The sequence below is a fragment of the Ochotona princeps genome, chromosome 17 (genome assembly GCF_030435755.1).
Source record: "Ochotona princeps isolate mOchPri1 chromosome 17, mOchPri1.hap1, whole genome shotgun sequence".
Lineage (NCBI taxonomy): Eukaryota > Metazoa > Chordata > Mammalia > Lagomorpha > Ochotonidae > Ochotona > Ochotona princeps.
The window spans coordinates 46152819-46170129 of NC_080848.1; the positions used below are offsets into that span (position 1 = coordinate 46152819).

The 17311-nt window shown below is 54.5% G+C and overlaps 1 protein-coding gene across 3 annotated transcripts in view; it reads right to left on the reverse strand.

Moving 5' to 3' along the window:
* Positions 1 to 15594, reverse strand: part of SLC47A1 (solute carrier family 47 member 1) — a 31084-nt gene extending 15490 nt beyond the window's left edge. Inside the window, exons 1-10 of one of the 3 annotated variants that reach the window (XM_058676339.1) lie at positions 15425 to 15594; positions 11679 to 11780; positions 10937 to 11005; positions 8619 to 8767; positions 7999 to 8041; positions 6374 to 6418; positions 1214 to 1311; positions 851 to 948; positions 647 to 760; positions 489 to 556 (exon numbers count right to left, since the gene is read on the reverse strand). In XM_058676339.1, coding sequence (XP_058532322.1) covers positions 489 to 556; positions 647 to 760; positions 851 to 948; positions 1214 to 1311; positions 6374 to 6418; positions 7999 to 8041; positions 8619 to 8767; positions 10937 to 11005; positions 11679 to 11780; positions 15425 to 15553 — 915 coding nt within the window. In that variant the 5' untranslated portion in view covers positions 15554 to 15594. The remainder of the gene's footprint in view (positions 1 to 488; positions 557 to 646; positions 761 to 850; positions 949 to 1213; positions 1312 to 6373; positions 6419 to 7998; positions 8042 to 8618; positions 8768 to 10936; positions 11006 to 11678; positions 11781 to 15424) is intronic. The other 2 variants (XM_004599644.4, XM_058676340.1) reach the window with 2 other exon arrangements.
* Between the last annotated feature and the right edge of the window lie 1717 nt (positions 15595 to 17311).

Here is a 17311-nt window from a genome sequence, read left to right on the forward strand (position 1 = left end):
ACAAACACGAGTCTGTCGTGCGCATGTTCTGCTCACCCACACAGCCACCTAACACCCGAGGTATTCACTTTGGGCGATGGTGAATATTGCTGCTAGGCACACCGCATACAAGCACCTGCTCCTCTCCTCCTCTTGAAGGCTTTATGTATCTGTCTCGCTGGGGTCACACTCTCAAGGATGCTAACTTGACATTTGTCACTCTTCACCCCGCTCCACCCCCACAACCCCTGGGCATTTATGTTGTGACCATTCCAAGATTCTAACAGATCCAGTGGGAACTGGGTTAGGATTTGTAGGACAGACCACTGGGAGTGTCTGCTGCCCACCCCTTCAGCTCATGGGGAAGAGCTAAACTTCGTAAAGGACCTGCCTGGACTCAATATGGCCTCGCTACTTTCATCAGCCACTCCCCACACTGTTACCTAAAGGGATGAACATGTAAGTTCAAAAAAAGTCTGGCATCTCCACCAATGCTCCCAGCTACTTACCATGTACACGATGACCGCCAGCTCATACGTGACAGACTGGGCCCCCAGCTCCACCATGCCCAGGATACCTAGTGCAGAGACAGAGAGATAGCTGACGCCCTGATTGGGGGCAAGACCTCAAGCCCCCACTAGTGGGCATCACGCATCCTCCCACGGACCACTGAGGAAGCTGCCAATCTCATAGGCCCACCACTCCATGCACATCATGAGCATGCTGGGGATGGCCAGGCGGAAGAAGGAAGCCCAGTCCTGCAGGCACTCGAGGGACCACCCTGCAGAGGGGACAAGGAAGAACACACATATGTGGCCATTGGCCATACTACAGTCCGAGACACGACTCACGCACATCCCGGCTTCTTTACCTCCCCACGTAGCTTGATACAGCCTGTTCCTGAGGATGTAGAGAAAGAGGAGGAGGGCCAGAGTGAACTGGGCTACCGTGTTGGCCAGCGCAGAGCCCCTGGAAGGAAGGGTCACTGTGAGGGGAGGCCTGGCTGGGCTGCCATCTCCATCCACCCACCCATCCGTCCACCCACCCACCCATCCATCCATCCATCCCGAACAGCATCCCCTGTGCCCCGGCAGTGTGTTCAGAGTGGGGGGCAAGGAGTCGAAGCAGTGACACAGATGCTAGCCAAAGGTCCCGTTCATCTCCCCACTCCCCAGGGAAAAGCCACCCACCCAGGGATTCCCTTCTGTGTGACCCAAGAGCAGGGAAGACTCACATCACCCCCAGATGCAACTGATGGACGAGCAGGTAGTTGGCGAGGGCATTGACAAGGTTGGCTGCCACTCCAGTCACCACCTGGGGCAGGACGATTCCCTAGAGCAAGCAGATAGCACAAGCCAGTCAAGAGTTGCAAAGTGGGAGGCCTTCCTGCCTCCCACGCTCCCAAAAGGCTCCTGCCAACCCAGGCAGCCAACTGGGTGTCATGCAGCCCAGGAGAGTTCAGCTGGTGGTGCCTGACCGGTCCTGCTCAGCTGATGGTCCCTGGCCAGTCCTGCTCCTTTCTGCTCTCTCCCTCCTCCTCTTCATTTATTTATTTGAAAGGCAGAAATACAAAGAGAGAAAGAGAGAGATTTTTGCATTCACTGGTTCACTTCCCAAATGGCAGCCAAAGCTCAAGTTGGGGCCAGTCCTAGAGCTAGGAGCCAGGAGCTTCTCCCAGCTCTCCCACGTGGATGCAGGGTCCCAAGGCTTTGGGCCGTCCTCTGCTGCTTTCCCAGGCCGCAAGCAGGGAGCTGCATGGGAAGTGGAGCTGCCGGGATACAAACCGGCGCCCATATGGGATCACAGAGGACGCAAGGTGAGGATTTAGCCACTAGGCCATCATGCAGGGCTTCAGGCAGCAGCTTTATCTTGCTACGCCTCAGCATCAGCCCCTTTCTTCTCTCTTTAAAGTATAAAGCGCAGAGTCCCAGGTACAGAGGGGAGTGGGCAGGGAGGGAGAAGGTAGCAGCTGGGTAGAGGGAAATGGGCGATCTCTGAGACGACAAACACTGGCAGGGGGTCAAAGTTTAGACAAGTCATTTGCAACGTCAACTGGGAGGTTGAAAAGACAATACTCTATACCGGCCAAGATCGACATTCAGAAATGTCTTTCTGGAATGTGGAACAGGGCATACCTGCTCAGGGTTAAATGCCTGGCGGAGCAAAGGGGAGGGGGAGAAACAACGTGGTTGGCTGGTGTCTAAGACTCAGGGCACCTGGAGGTGGCACAGATAAGTCACCACCAGCAACACCAGCATCTCATATCAGCACACTGGCCCCTGCCGCTCTGCTCCTGATCCAGCCTTCTGCTAACACACCCAGAAGGACCCAGAAGGTTCTGGGACTCTGCCAACCACATGGGAAACCCAGATCGAGTTTCCGGCTCCTGGCTTCAGCCTGGGCCAACCTCAGCTGTGATGACCATTCTGTGTGGTGAACCAACACTTGGATCAAAGAGATTTCTGGGGGCCAACATGGTGACTCCACAGGCTAACCCTCCACCTACAGTTCCCAGCATCCTTTATGGGCATTGGTTCATGTCCCAGCTGCACTTCACATCCAGCTCCATGCTTATGGACTGGGAAAGCAGCAGAAGATGGCTCAAGTCTTTGGGACCCTGGAACCTTGCATCTGCATGAGAGAATGGGAAAGAAGCTCCTGGTTTCTTTGTTGTTGTTGTTTAAGATTTATTCTATTTTTATTGGAAAGGCAGATATACAGAGGAGAGACAGAAAGGAAGATTTTCCATTCATTGATTCACTCCCCAAGCAGCTGCAATGGCTGGAGCTATACCAACCCAGGAGCCTGCAGCCTCTTCTGAGTCTCCCTCGTGGGTGTGGAGTCCCAAGGCTTTGGACTGTGCTGGACTGTTTTTCCAGGCCACAGGCAGGGAGCTGGATGGGAAGTGGGGCTACCGTGCAAGGTGAGGACTTTAGCTGCTAGGCTATTGCGCTCAGCTCCAGCTGCTGCAGCCATTTGAGTGAGGACTGAGGAGTGAACCCAGGGGATGGAAGATTTTTCTCTCTCTCTCTCCCCCCCCTCTATGTAATATTTATTTGATTAGTATTATTTTAAATAAATAATTGCTTTATAATATATATAATTTATCTATATTTATTATTTAAAATAATTAAATCTTTTTTTTAAAATCTCTTTCCCTGCCTCTTCCTCTCTGCCACTCTGTCTTTGAAGTAAATAAAAAACTTTCTTTTAAAAAACAAAAGAAGGGGGGGGGCCCGGCGGCGTGGCCTAGCAGCTAAAGTCCTCGCCTTGAAAGCCCCGGGATCCCATATGGGCACCGGTTCTAATCCCGGCAGCTCCACTTCCCATCCAGCTCCCTGCTTGTGGCCTGGGAAAGCAGTCGAGAATGGCCCAATGCATTGGGACACTGTACCCGCGTGGGAGACCCGGAAGAGGTTCCAGGTTCCCGGCTTCGGATCGGCGCGCACCGGCCGTTGTGGCTCACTTGGGGAGTGAATCATCGGACGGAAGATCTTCCTCTCTGTCTCTCCTCCTCTGTGTATATCTGGCTGTAATAAAATGAATAAATCTTGAAAAAAAAAAAAAAGAAGGCGGGGATGTGGCAGGAGCAAGGTCCGGGCCGCAGACTTCGGATTTCCTCCGGTCTCAACGCGACTTCCAAGTTCCACACCCCTTCAGGCTCCTCAATAAAATGTTTGCACCTCCAAAAATAATAATAAAAAATAAAAGAAGGATAAAAAGACCTTAGAGCACAAACATAAAATTAAAGCGAAAAAAAAACCTGTTGAAATAAGGTCCATGAGCAGACAGAGCTGCAGTCCAGGGCAAAAGGCAGAGGACACCATTCCCCCCAGGCCAGAAAGGGTCACTATCCTCATTTCTTTTTGTATTTAAGTTCAGTTTTTGGATTTGGAAGATAGAGTGATGGACAGTTCCCCACCCCATTCCTTGGTTACTCCCCAGGGCAGGGCGGAAGGCAGGAACTGCAGCCAGCTCTCCCACGTGGGTAGCAAGGATGCACTTTGCCATCCCCACCACAGCCTCCCAGGTTCCGTTAGGGAAAAGAGGAGTCAGGGCTTGAAGCTGGACGCTGAACCCGGAAACTCAAGGCCTTAACTCCCAGGTGAAATGTCTGCCTGGGAGGCAACTTTTGTTCTGCTAATCACTGCTGTCTGAAATCCTAGCTCTAAACAGATGACCTTGGGCAAATGACCAATCAGACCGTGAGCCCCCAAGCCAGTTAGTCTTCAGCAAGGGAAGTCACCATCACATTCAAATCCCCCAGGTTGGTGTTGGAGGGAGGCAGGGCCAGGGCGGCAGCAGGGAGAGGGGTTGAGCCCCTTCTGGGAGGACACAGAGGACAACTGAGAAATGAAATTGAGTGGTGGAGGAGCAGGTGGGATCCCAGGCGCAGGAGGCGGGAGGTGGAGTTGGGGGTGAAGCGTCTGTGAAGGACCAAACGTGGGGAAGCAAAGTGAGTGGGGTCACCAACCAACCAGGGACTGCAGGAAGGCACAGAGCAGCGCTGTGGGTCAAGATGGCATCTCCCTTTCAGGCTGGCGCTATGGCGGAGTTACGTGAGCCACCTACAGCAATTCCACTTGAGTACTGGTTCAAGTTCCCGCTGCTCCACCTCCAATCTAGCTCAGAGCCTAATGCAAGTGCTTGGGCTCTTGCCCCCATGAGAGAGAACCCCAAGGAAGCTCCTGGCTCCTGGTTTCAGCCCGACCTAGCGCCCCTGGCTCCTGCAGCCATTCAGAGAGTGAACCAGTGGGTGAAAGCCCCACCTTACCTCCATGTCCCTCTGAAATGTCGACCTCCTGCTCTCCAGTCTCCAGCTACTCAAGGACCCCAATGCTAACGAACTGTCAATAATCCTGGGGAATCGGGTCACACCTGAAGCCCACAAGGCCAACATCCCAGGCGGTTTGCATCCCGGTTGCACCGCTTCTGATCCAGCTTCCTGCTAATGTGCCTTGGAAAGCAGTACAACAGAGCCCAAATGTTTGGGTCACTTGCAACAATGTGGGAGTCACAGAAGAAGCGCCAGGCTCAGGGCCTTGGCCTCAGCTACTGCATCCATTTTGGGGGAGTGAAAATTCTTTTTAAAAGATTTATCTATTTGAAAGGCAGAGTTGCAGAGAAGGGAGAATTAGAAGCATAGAGTTTTTTTCATCTGCTGGTTCACTATCTAAACAGCCTCAGTCGCCATAGTGGTCCAGCCTGAAGCCGGGAGCTTCCTCCAGGTCTCCCACGTGGGCACAGGGGCCCAAGGACTTGAGCCATCCTCCACTACTTTCACAGGCGCATTAGCAGGGAGCTGCAATGAAAGCAGAGCAGCCGGGAATTGAACTGGCTCCTATGTGGGATGCCACACTGCAGGATGAGGCTTAGCTCGTTACACCGCAACACCAGCCCCAGTGAAACTTTTTTTAAGGATAAACTAGGGGGGGAAGCTTCCTCTTCTCCCATCCCTCCCTTGTCCTTCCCTGTTTGTGTATGCTTAGACAGCCCGTCTGTCAGGTCAGGATCTACTGCCCGAGCCGGAGACCCCCGTCTACCTGGATTTATTTTGAAGGAGGCCGACAGTGTACACAATGGCATCATGGCTATACGCCCATGCAGTCAGCCATCCTACTGCTGTTGGCCCGAGCCTGACATGAGCTATTTCTATGATTGGGGCTTGCATATTCCCCCTGGGATAAGTGGGGGTTCAGACTGAACACAAGCAGCCAGGCTGGCTCCTGGGAGCCCGACAGCTGGCTCTGACTCCTCACAACCTCTGGGAGCACAAAGCTGTACCTTTCATCCAGGGAACCGATTCAAAAAGCAAAGCCAGGGGGCTGTGTTGTGGCTCAGAGAGTATAAAGTCACCACCTGCAATGCCAGCATCCTACATGAGCACCAGTTCAAGCCCTGGCTGCTCCACTTCCAATGCAGCTCCATGCTTACAGACTTGGGAAAGCAGGGAGGCGAGGGGAGGCCCAAGACCTAGCGCCTCTAACCTACATGGGAGACCAAGATGAAGCTCCAGGCTCCTAAACACAGCCTGGCTCAGCCCCAGCCTTTAAAGCCATTTGGCTAGTGAACCACTGGACGGAAGATCTCTCTCTCTCTCTCTCCCTACCTCCCTCTGTTTCCCTGTAACTCCACCTTTTAGGTAAAATTAATCTCAAAAAAAAAAAAAAAGCAAAAGCCAGAGCCAGCTCCAACAGTAACATTGCCAATGACAATATTTGCAGAACCAAAAATAATGTGTTCCTTTCGTAATAAGCCCAACACCCAGAAATGGTTATCAGCGTATCCCATCTGACTCTGTGACCCCTGAGTGTTCCTGAAGCACCCATCCTCCCAGCCCCAGAGGTCCAGACTCCCCAAACTTCCCAAGGGACAAGGACACAGGCAACATTACCTGGTTGAGCAGGTATTTCACTTGTAAAGCATAAAGGAAGGTGGCCTGCAAGAGAACAAGAGAGACACCTGTCCCACAGCTCAGTGGTACAGCCTAGGTCCCCAGCAGGGAACGGGAGCCTGGGCTGGCTCAGCCTCTCCTGGGGCTGGGCTGCCTCTCTCCATACAGGAGACAGGGAGGGCACCACGCACCGGGCAGAGGGCCAGGGTCCTCCAGGCTAAGGGGCCCATAAGCTCTTTTATTTTATTTAGTTTTTTATTTTTAAAGATTTATTTATTTTCACTGGAAAGGCAGCTACACAGAGGAAGACAGAGAGGAAGATCTTCTGCCCATTGATTCACTCCCCAAATGGCTGCAATGATTGGAGCTGTGGCGATCTGAAACCAGGAGCCTGGAGCCTGGAGTTTCCTCGCGGGTGCAGGGTCTCAAGGCTTTGGGCCGTCCTCAACTGCTTTCCCAGGCCACAAGCAGGGAGCTAGCTGGGAAGTAGGACTGCCGGGACATAAAACAGTGCCCATTTGGGATCCCAGCACGTGCAAGGGGAGAACTTTAACTACCAGGCCCTCCATAAGCTCTCGTATGGACAAAAATGATTCAACCAACTCCTGCCTGGCAAAAGAAGGTGCAGTGTGCTGGGAAAAGAGCCTTGTGGGATGGGACAGGCACCCCAAGCCACGTGGCAGGGGGCACCTCCCTGCAGACCAGGCCATCTTCCTGTGTGTTAGAGACCACACGTGAGTGCTCCCAGGATGCCCTGGAGAACACATTGGCAGGGAACAAGGCAGAGGGCAACTACTACGGGGTCAGCTGCATGTCCTGGAGTCACCCTGATGCCTGACTGCAATGTGGTGCACCCACAGATGCAGTAAGGGGGAGATCAGAGTATACTGAGGGAGCCGGGGCACGGGGGGACAGGGTGGGGGCTACCCCATGGTCAGGGGCTGACCATGCATGAGCAGGCAGCCAAGAGAGACCCCAGGAGAAACCAGCACCCTACTGGCACCCGGAGCCTGGACTCGCAGCTTCCAGAAAGTAAACAAAGTTATGTCTGCTAAGGGCTCTGATGTGGGTCACATTTTTTTACTCCTAAAAATAAGTCTTTTGCGCTTCTCCGTGGGTGACGCCAGAAGTTCCTCTAATTACCGGAGCTCAGGGGAGCACCCTCCAGAAATTGTCACTTCAGGAGCTGGTGCTGAGGTGCAGTGGGTTAAACCTGCAGTGCTGACATCCTATACAAGTGCTGGGTCAAGTCCCAGCTGCTCCACTTCTGCTCCAGCTACCTGCTCACGTGCCTGGAAAAACAGCAGAGGGTGGCCCAAGTCCTTGGGTCTCTGCACCCGTGTGGGAGACCCAGAAGAGGCTCCTGACTCCTCGCTTCAGCCTGGGACCCAGCACCAGTCAATGCAGGGTGAACCAGCAGATGAAAAAATCTCCATTTCTTCCCCTCACCTCCATCCAGGTATTGCCTGCAAATGCCTGCGTTCCTAACAGCACAAATAGAGCCACACTTCCTGGATGAAGCCAGCAGCAGCTGAGAGTTCCATGGGGATAAAGGTATCACAGTGCCCGTCATTAAGAGCCCGAAGAAGCAACGTGCCAAGCCCCACCCCACCCCAGACACTCACGGGCAGGGCTGGAATGAAGATTGTGACATAGGTCTGGGTGAGCCTGTTTAGAGAAAGAGGCAAAACCAGCATGAGAGTGCTCCCATTTCAACAGCAAACAGGCAGGACCAAAGAGATCACATTACCCTTCCCTCTGCCAGCCACTGGATGGAGCTGGAGAGCACCCTCCCCCGCCCCCCGCCCCCCGCCCCCCAGCCTGGCATCGTACAGCCTAAGCAAGTTCTCCCAGCTCCAGCCAGGTCTCCCAGCCCAGGACAGGGTTTTCCAGCTGACTCCCCGTGGCACAGCTCTCATCACCCTGGCTCCCGCCCGTCACAGCAGCCCCTTGCACTTCACCAGAGCCAATGGGCGGAGCTGATCTCAGGCCGGGCCAAGTGCACCAGAACACAGGCGTCTCAGACTCAGCCCGCACTCGCTGACAGCGCAAGCCACCAGCCAACCGCACACCAAGGTGGCTTCTCAGACATTTTACTTCCCCAGGAATTCACAGGGAAGGAAGGTTCTAGATCATAGAAGCCAGCCATGGAAAATGCTAATGGCCTCTACCATCCCCCATCTCCAAGGCTGCACTGGATGGGCTGCGTATGCCTCTCACTCAATCATGGCCTGTGCCAGCCTACCTGGACACAGCTGGGTCCTGCCTGAAGAGCAGCAGGAGGTGCTGCGTGTTGAGGAAGAGGGCCCAGCAAGGCAGGCAGCAGAGCAGCAGGATGAGTGTGGCCCGCTGCAGGACGACGCCCACGTGCTTCAGGTTCCGGCTCCCGTAGGTCTGGTGTGCACACAGCCAGACACAGTCATTAGCATGGAAACGACACCCTCAACACACACACACACCCCTGCCAAAAGCCCACCTTCAGCCAGGTCTCATCCAGAAACAGTTGGCCCTGAGACATTGCCATATTCTTTTTTGTTGCCTTTGTTAATACTTACTTTTTGGAAAGACAGAGTTACAGAGAGAGAGAGAGAGAGAGAAAGAGAGAGATCTTACATCAGATGATTGGCTGCACTGGTCAACACTGAACCAGGTCAAAGCCAGGAGTCAGGAGCTTCCTCAGGTCTCCCATGTGGGTTGAAGGTGCCCAAACACTTGGGCCATCCTCCACTGCTTTCCCAGGCACATTAGTAGGGAGCTGGAGTGGAAGTGGAGTAGCCAGGACTGGAACCAGAGCCCGTATGGGCTGCCAGCACCATGCCACAGTGTGTGCCCTTTCGTGTTCTTTTAAAGGGAAGGCCCTGATGGAGAGAGAGGTGAGTGATCCTGCAGTGCGAGTCTGTGAGATCAGCCGAGGAAACGCTGGTGCTGTGGCTAGAGTCGTGGCACAGCGGGTTGTGCTGCCACTTGAAATGTCCGCATTCCATATTCAAGTATTGGTTCCGGCTACTCACCTTCTGATCCAGCTTCTTGCTAATGCATCCTGGGAGGCAACAGTGATGGCTCGAGCACTCGTACACCTACCACTAACATGGGAGACCCCGATAGAGAGGCTGGTCCCTGGTTTCAGCGTGGCCCAACCTGGCTGCTGCAGGTGTCTGGGGTGTGAACCAGCAGAAGGACAATTTCCTCTTTCTCTCTCTTTATCTTGCTATTTCACACACACACTGTTGCCCTGCCTTTCAAATAGGTGAAAACATCCAAATAGACATTATATTAAAACTAAAGCCGTGAACTTGGTGAAGACATCCTGAAATTAACTAATCTAGGGGAACAACTAGATGACAATTTCTGGAAGCCTACCAGCCAAGACGCCCACATCCCCCAACAGAATGCTCGGGTTCTGGGTCCCTCCTCCAGCTTCCTGTCAATGCACACCAGACGGCACAGGGATGGCTCAAGCAGAGGGGTTCCTGGCACACACGTGGGAGTCCTAGGTTCTCCCCCACCTCCCGGCTTTGGTCCCAGCTCAGCCCCAGCTGTGGGAGCGTGTGGGGTCAATGGGAACTTCTCTGTGTGCGTCTGCCTGCCTCTGAACAAAAAAATAAATAAATCCCCATGTGATGTTAATGACCCATGAGCGTTGCACATCATGAGATTTATTCAAACACACACACACACACACAAATTCTTGGACACCCTCTGGACCATCTAAAGCAGACACTCTGGGGGCTGAGACTGTGGTGCTAGGCTTGTTCTCACTGGAGGGGGCACTCACACCACTGGAACCACTGGCCTGTGTGCTCACACCCACCACAGCATCAGCAAGGGACATGAGGTAGTCAACACGCTGAACAAAAGCAAGCCCGGCATCAGCTGCTGTGGCCTTGCTCTAGGCCCATGAAGTGCTCTGAGCACAGGCAAGGGAGGCTGAACCAACCAGACAATTCCAGCTTGCACTGGGCCTCTAGGATACACCTGCACCCGAGCCACAAGCTGGAATGATCCTTCCTCTGCCTGCAGCTCTGGAGCGACCCTGTCCTAACAAAACTTACAGGTGATTCTGATGCAAGCTCAAGTTGAGAACCATGGGGACGGCACCAAACCTTAAGATGTGCCCAAGGGACTTTATTTTATTTGTGGAATGGTAGAAAGACAAAGGGAGAAGAAAATCAGAAACATCCACCACTTCACTCTCTAGAACCAGAACTGGGTCAGGAGAAAGCCAGGGAGCCCGGGAGTAAAACTGCACCTCCCACGAGAGTGGCAGGAAGCCCACTGCTGTCTCCCAAGATGTGCATTAGCAGAAAGCTAAAGCCAAGAGCCCAAGTCAGGCGCCACTCTACAGGAGGCGGGCACCACCATAACAAACCCCCAGCCCTATAGAGGGACTTTTCCAGAACATTCCCTGCTTGGCGTCAGTGTGCCGTAAGGGCCAGGCGGCTCCCAAGGGTTGAAAGAGATCCAGTCACATGCCAGAGAAGGCCCTTGTGGGTGCCGTGGATACATTCACCTGAGCAAGGGGTTCTTTCCACATGCAGTTGAGACTGTCCCTCCCACACACACCTGGGAGATGAGGGTGTCGCAAGCCGAAGACAAGCCGAATCCCACGGAAACACCCATGACATTGATAACCTGGAAGACATAGCAAGGATAAGGTCTCACTGAGTTAAGGGAGGAAAGGAAGGTGAATTCTACGTGTGTTTGTGCACGCGCACGCTGGTCAGTCAGCTAGCATTACATCAGGTGACTCTGTTGAGTGGGAAGACAGACCTTAGCCTGTGTCTGTGTGTGAGGGACTTAAAAGAAACACACCCACAAAGCCCCTCCGAGCACAGACTGGAGCCCCTGTCTGGGCCAGCATCACAGATGAGCACAAACAGGAGAGGGAAGAGAAAGGAAGTTCTTAGCTGCTCTCTTGGTCTTCCAGAAGCAAACCAAGACATTTCTCTCCAAAATATAACGGCGTGTTGAACTGAAGACCATCAGAAGCCCAGGAGCGCTCTCTGCTTCTGCTGCCTACCCTTTCCCAGCCCCCTGACCCCCTAGAGCCCCCACTTGTCTCAAAGCAAGACAAATTCCCAAAGACAGATTCCCAAAGACAGATTCCCAAGGACTGCTGGTCGTCTGCAGTGAGACCATTCAAGTGGCCTGTCGCTTCTCAGATGCAGTTGCCCTCCCCAGGGTCAGCACCAAACCCTGGTGCCCCTGCAGCTCCAGGGAGCCCCGTGCCACCCCCAACCCCGCCAAGCCAGACAGCGGCACACGAACGACCTTCATCACCCAGGTGAGACAGCCCCACGCATACCGCAATCGCCAGCGTGACAGCATTCAGCTCCAGTTTGCTCAGGTGGCCGCAGAACACCGAGCTCACAAAACTGACCAGGAACACCATCAGCTGCGCCAGGAACTGCAGTGAGAGAGGGACAGACATGAGGACAATCCATCCACCATGGCACAAGGGGGGAAGGTAGTGACAGCCCTGGGATAGCCCTGCCCCTGTCAACTGCGGTCAGAGGATGTGATGCTGGCATCTGCTGTCGGGGTACCACTTCCCATCCAACCGCCTGGGAAGTCAGCGGCAGATGGCTCAAGTGTTTGGGTCCCAGCCAACCATGTGCAAGACCAGGAAGGGCTTCCCAGTTCCTGGCTTCCTCCTAGTCCAGCCCCAGATGGCCACAGCCCTCATTCGGGAGCAGCCCATATGGGCACCAGTTCCCGTCCCAGCTACTCCACTTCTCAATCCAGCTCCATGCTAATGTGCCTGGAAAAACAACAAAGGATGGCTCAAGTGCTAGGGCCCCTGTGCCCACACGGGAGGCCAGGAGGACACTCCTGGCTCCTGGCTCCAACCTTGCCAGCTCTGGCCACTGTGGCCGTTTGGTATGGGGGGTGTTGAACCAGCAGGTGGAGGTTGTCTCAATCTCTCTCCTCCCGCTTCCTCTCTCTTTCCCTCTCTCCCTCTCCCTCTCTGTAACTTGGCCTTTCAAGTAAATAAACACATCTTATAAAAACATCCCAGGACCAGCGGGGCCCAGGGCCAGGGGATTATGCCATGGTTCAGGCACTGTCACCAGCCTTGTAGACCCTCTCCGAGGTTTCAATCAGGAGGCCCGATGTCAGAGTCCTCTGTGTTTGCAAACCCAGAGTCACGCACCATATATGTCATTTGCACTTGGGTGGGGATGGAACATTTGCTTGGGAATGAACTCCCAGCTCAAGGGTGGACACGGTCAGCTATCTCTCCCACAAACCACCAGGAAGTGCAGCCGAGCTGCACCAATCTGAGCTGTGCCTTCCCCATCAGTGCCAGTGCCAAGAGCTCCTGTGTGAGGGCTCCTGTGGCTCCACCGAGGTGCAAGCAAGGACCATGTACCGGCTGGAGCCAGCCTGGCCTGAGCTTGAGTCCCAGAGGCCAAAGCCTTTGGGTGAACTCCTGGTCAAAGAGCACCTGTGCCCTGGTCCCCATCAAAAGCGGAAGGGTGGGAAAGGTGGCCCCACGGCACAGTAGACTACTCCTCTACCCCTCACCAGCATCCCATACGCGCACCGGTTCAAGCCCTGGCTGCTCTCTTTGCAATCCAGCTCCTTGCTAATGACCTGGGAAAGCAGCAGCAGACACCCCAAGCATCTTGGCCCCTGCAAATCATGTGAAAGACCCAGATGAAGCTCCTGGCTTGCAACAGCCCACTCCAGCCGCTGTGGACACGTGGAAAGTGAGCCAGCAGATGGAAGATATCTCTCTCTCTCCTCTCTCTCTCTTCTCTCTCTCTCTCTCCTCTCTCTAACTCTATGTTTCAAACAAAAATAAAATAAATCTTTTTAGGAAAAAGTAAGGGAAAGGCAAGGGATCCCTAGCAACTATGTCCCTCATGAAGTATGCTGTGGACAAGGCTTGTTCCCATAAAACCACTCGGCGACTGCTGCTGTCTGCCTAGCAGGCTCACAGAGAACATCATGTGTAGTAGCAGCAGGCGGGCCTTTATTTTGTCCTGACGTCTCTGATCATCCTTTGTCCGGGCAGCAGCAGGTGATTCTGGCTGTTAAGATTCCTGCTGCCTCTCAGAAGGGTGCCTGCAGGGCTACACACACATACTGACATGCGTGCTCACACATGTTCATGTTGACCCATGCTCACAGACACACACACACACACACGCACGCACACCCACTCTGGGTGTTGCACCAAGGTCTGGGAGGACCTCCCTTCCTCCTCCTTACAATGCTGGAGAGACTCGAAGCAGTCTCATCCTCACATGGATGTTCCAGCCCAAAGACCCCTGCCCCTCAACTCCAGTGCTCACTTGAACTCCACGGGAGCACCGGGTGCACCCCACGCACAGGGGTGCAGGTGTGAGTCTAACGCCATGTCCCCACTCCTACTTCACAGATCACACAGCGTGGTAAGCTTTCAGGGTGCGATACACAGCACAGGGGAGCCACGAGGCATGGCAGAGAAAGTTCCTGGGGCGATGACAGGAAGCTGCACCTGAGCAGGGAACAGGTGGACGCAACAGGTGTAGGAGACAGCTCTGCGGGCAGAGGGAGCAGGGTGTGCCCAGAGAGTACAGGGGCTGAGGCACCACCTGGAGCCACCGGGGTGGACGGTGAGGGGAACAGGGCACACACAACAAGGCTGGATGCTGGAAGCAGTCGGGCTGCACAGGGCCTCCCAGGGCTGCAGCAAGGGCCAGGGCAGGGATGGCAGGGGTGCATTGGAAGGAAACTTCAGGGAGTACAGCACCCGGGCAGTCTGCGGTCAAGCTCAGGTGAGGTCAGGAGCTCAGAGGAGATGGGGTACACAAACCAAAGACCCTGGGGCACAGTGGGTAAAGCTGCCATCAGTGGTGCCGGCATCCCATATGGGAAGTGGTTCCAGAGCCAGCTGCTCCACTTCCCATCCTGTACCTGGGAAAACAGCAGAGAATGGCCCAAGTCCTTGGGTCCCTGCACCCATGTGGGAGACCCAGCTGAAGCTCTTGGCTCCTGCCCCATCACAGTCCACAAGAAATCGGGCTTCTAGGTGATTATTCCGGAACTCACGGGGCAGTATAGCAAGAAGATGCTACTGACAAGCAGAATGCACAGTGGAATGCCTGTGCCGGGGATCCACAGACCGCCCCCCGACAGTCTCCCCACAGAGCGATCTCCCAAGGCTCCCCCGTACAAAGCAAGCAGAGAACACAACAGTTTACTTCCAACTCCCTGCTAACGGGTCTGGGGAAGCAGCGGAGAACGGCCCAGGCGCTCGGGTCCCTGCACCTACACCAGGCCATTTGGGGAGTGAAACAGCACACAGAAGATCTGTGAGAGAGTGTGTGTGAGAGTGTGTGTGTGTAACTTTGCCTTTCAAATAGAAATAAATTTATTAAAAAAAAACTTTTCTGGAACAAAATTGTGTGGGGTAGAGTGCCCTGTGCCCTGTTTCTCTCTGCCCAAACTTCAATAACAGGTGCTTCAAACAATGTGAGTGGGCGGGGAGGGGAAGGGAGAATGGAATGAAAGATGTTCAGTCTTGTGTAGAAATTTGAAAGCTTTTATAACCAGCATTTTCCATGAAATTTTTTCAAAATCTTCCTGTGTCATAGTTTTGGAGAGAAAAAAAAAATTGGGGTCCAGAAATAAATTTGTCGTTTGAGTCCATTTTTCAGGAACTTTTGGAAGTACCCAGACCTGAATCCAAGACACCCTCCACCTCCTTGTATGTTGCAGGATAATTATTCAGATCGCTGAGCTCCCGGGACTGTTAGTTTTCAAAGAAATCAAGTTCAGGCAACTCAAGATTCACCGCCCAGACAGGGCACCCACCCCCGGGGTACAGCGGAAGCCCGGTCCCAATGAAGGTCCCAGTGAGTGCTGGCAGCTTGCAGCTCCGGGCTGCTGCAGAGGCTCCAGCCCGCGCGCCTGGGGCGCGTGCTAGCTGTGCCAACCGGAGGGCAGGTTCACCAGCGCCGCGGCGTGCCAGCAGTGGGCACAGGGACGCACGCCCGACTCTGCGCCCCCAACACCCACGCCAAGCCCCACGCGGCCTCCCACTGAGGCCACCTGACTCACCGCGGGACCCGCCAGCACCAGGAGCGCCCTCAGCTCTTTTCGGAAGTCGGACAGCACCAGGCGGCGCAGCCATGGGCGCTCGGGGGCGGCCTCCGGGCCTCCGGGCCCGGGTTCCGCCAGAGCTTCCATGCGCCCGGCACTGTGTGGTCTGCGCGTAGAGCCGCTGGAGGGGGACGACAGAGGACAACCCCCACCACAGTCCCCGCCCCTGGTCCGCCCAGCGCGGGGAACCTGAGAAACTCCCGTACTCCACTGTGCCCGAGGACTCAGCAGGGCGGGTGACCTCCTGCACTTGACCGGCAAAGAGCTCTTAGCGGAACTAAGGGAAGTGAGGGGGGAGCGGGTCCTCCGCTGGCCGGGGCTCTGCGCCCCTCCTGAAGATTGAAGGCTATGAAACACGTGATTTAGAGTCCCAGAGCAGTCACCGCGGTGTCCAGCCAGGTGTGCCCCCGCAAGCTGTTGTGGGAGCCTGCACCGCAGACTGCACTGGGAACCTTGTACTCTCCTTGACCAGAACAAGTTCCACCTCAAAGGACTTGGGATTAGACCCGGATGGAGCATTCCCCTTTTTCCAAGGAGCAGAGTTGGTGTGCAGCCTGCTGTTCAACGTGCTTGCCCATCAGCTAGGTCTAGGGGGAGGAATGGCTGGGACGCAAGGGGCAAGCAGGTTTCACGTGACACCTGCCACTCTCAGCCAGCAGCCTGAGTGCCTCCTGGAACCTGGCTTCCTCTTGTGGGAACTCCATGGCCAGAGGCGCCCTCAGTAGGGTGCAGCTGTTGTTGTATGTGAGAAGAACAAGTCATGCCACGGGCAAAAATCCTTTCTGCTGTAAGAGAGCCAGCGGAAGCAGTAGGAATGGGGAGTGGACAGTGCTTGGCTGCCTTAACCAGGAAGTTTACATTCAGGGACTTAGAAATAAGATCCTGGGGCCTGTGTGGAGATGTAACAAGGCTAATCCTCAGCCTGCAGTCTGTGCAGCCACTTGGGTGTCCAGGAAAGCAGCAAAGGATGGCTCAAGTCCTTGGGACCCTGCCCCTGAGTGGGAGATCTTGAAGAAAACTCCTGGCTCCTGGCTGCGCATCAGCCCAGCTCTGAACATTATGTGTCTTTTTTTTTCTTAAGGTTTATTTACTTTTATTGGAAAGGCAAATTTACAGAGGAGGAAAAATAGAGAGGAAGATTTTCCATCTGCTGGTTCACTTCCCAAGTGTCTGCAACAGCCAGAACTCAGCCGATCCGACGCCAGCAGCCTCTTCAGGGTCTCCCACATGGGTGCAGGGTCCCAAGACTTTGGGCTGTCCTTTGACTGCTTTTCCAGGCCACAGGCAGGGAGCTGGATGGGAAGCAGGGCTGCAGGGATTAGAATCAGCGCCCCTGTGGGATCCTGGTACATGCAAGACGAGGATTAAACCACTAAACCATCTTGCCAGGCCTCTCTTCTTCTCTCTCTGTAAACATCTTCCTTTCAAATATGTAAATCAATCTTAAAAAAAAAAAAAAACTAGAGACAAGCACCTCTCAGTCCTGTCCCCACCCTGTGTGACTCTGCCCGGGCCTCCTTCTTCTCCCTTCCTGCATGAGGGAGTGTGGCCTCTCACCCCAGAAGTCAGAGTGTAAGCCCCCCCCCCTTCTAACTCCTAAAAAACCAGAAGCCAGAAGTGCAGAGGAAAGCTGATCCGCCTTGCTGGGGTGTCTTAATCAACTCTGGGCAAGCCATGATGCTGGCCATGAAACTGGGGTCTGTGATTGGCCGGACCTGGACATGCCCTCAGCTCGGTCCCAGAGCGAGTGGGCAGGGCCAGGGTTTGGCTCAGCTGCTTGAGCCCCTCCTTGGGATGATAGTATCTCATGTTGGAGTGCCTGGGTTTGAGTCCCTGCTCCTCCAG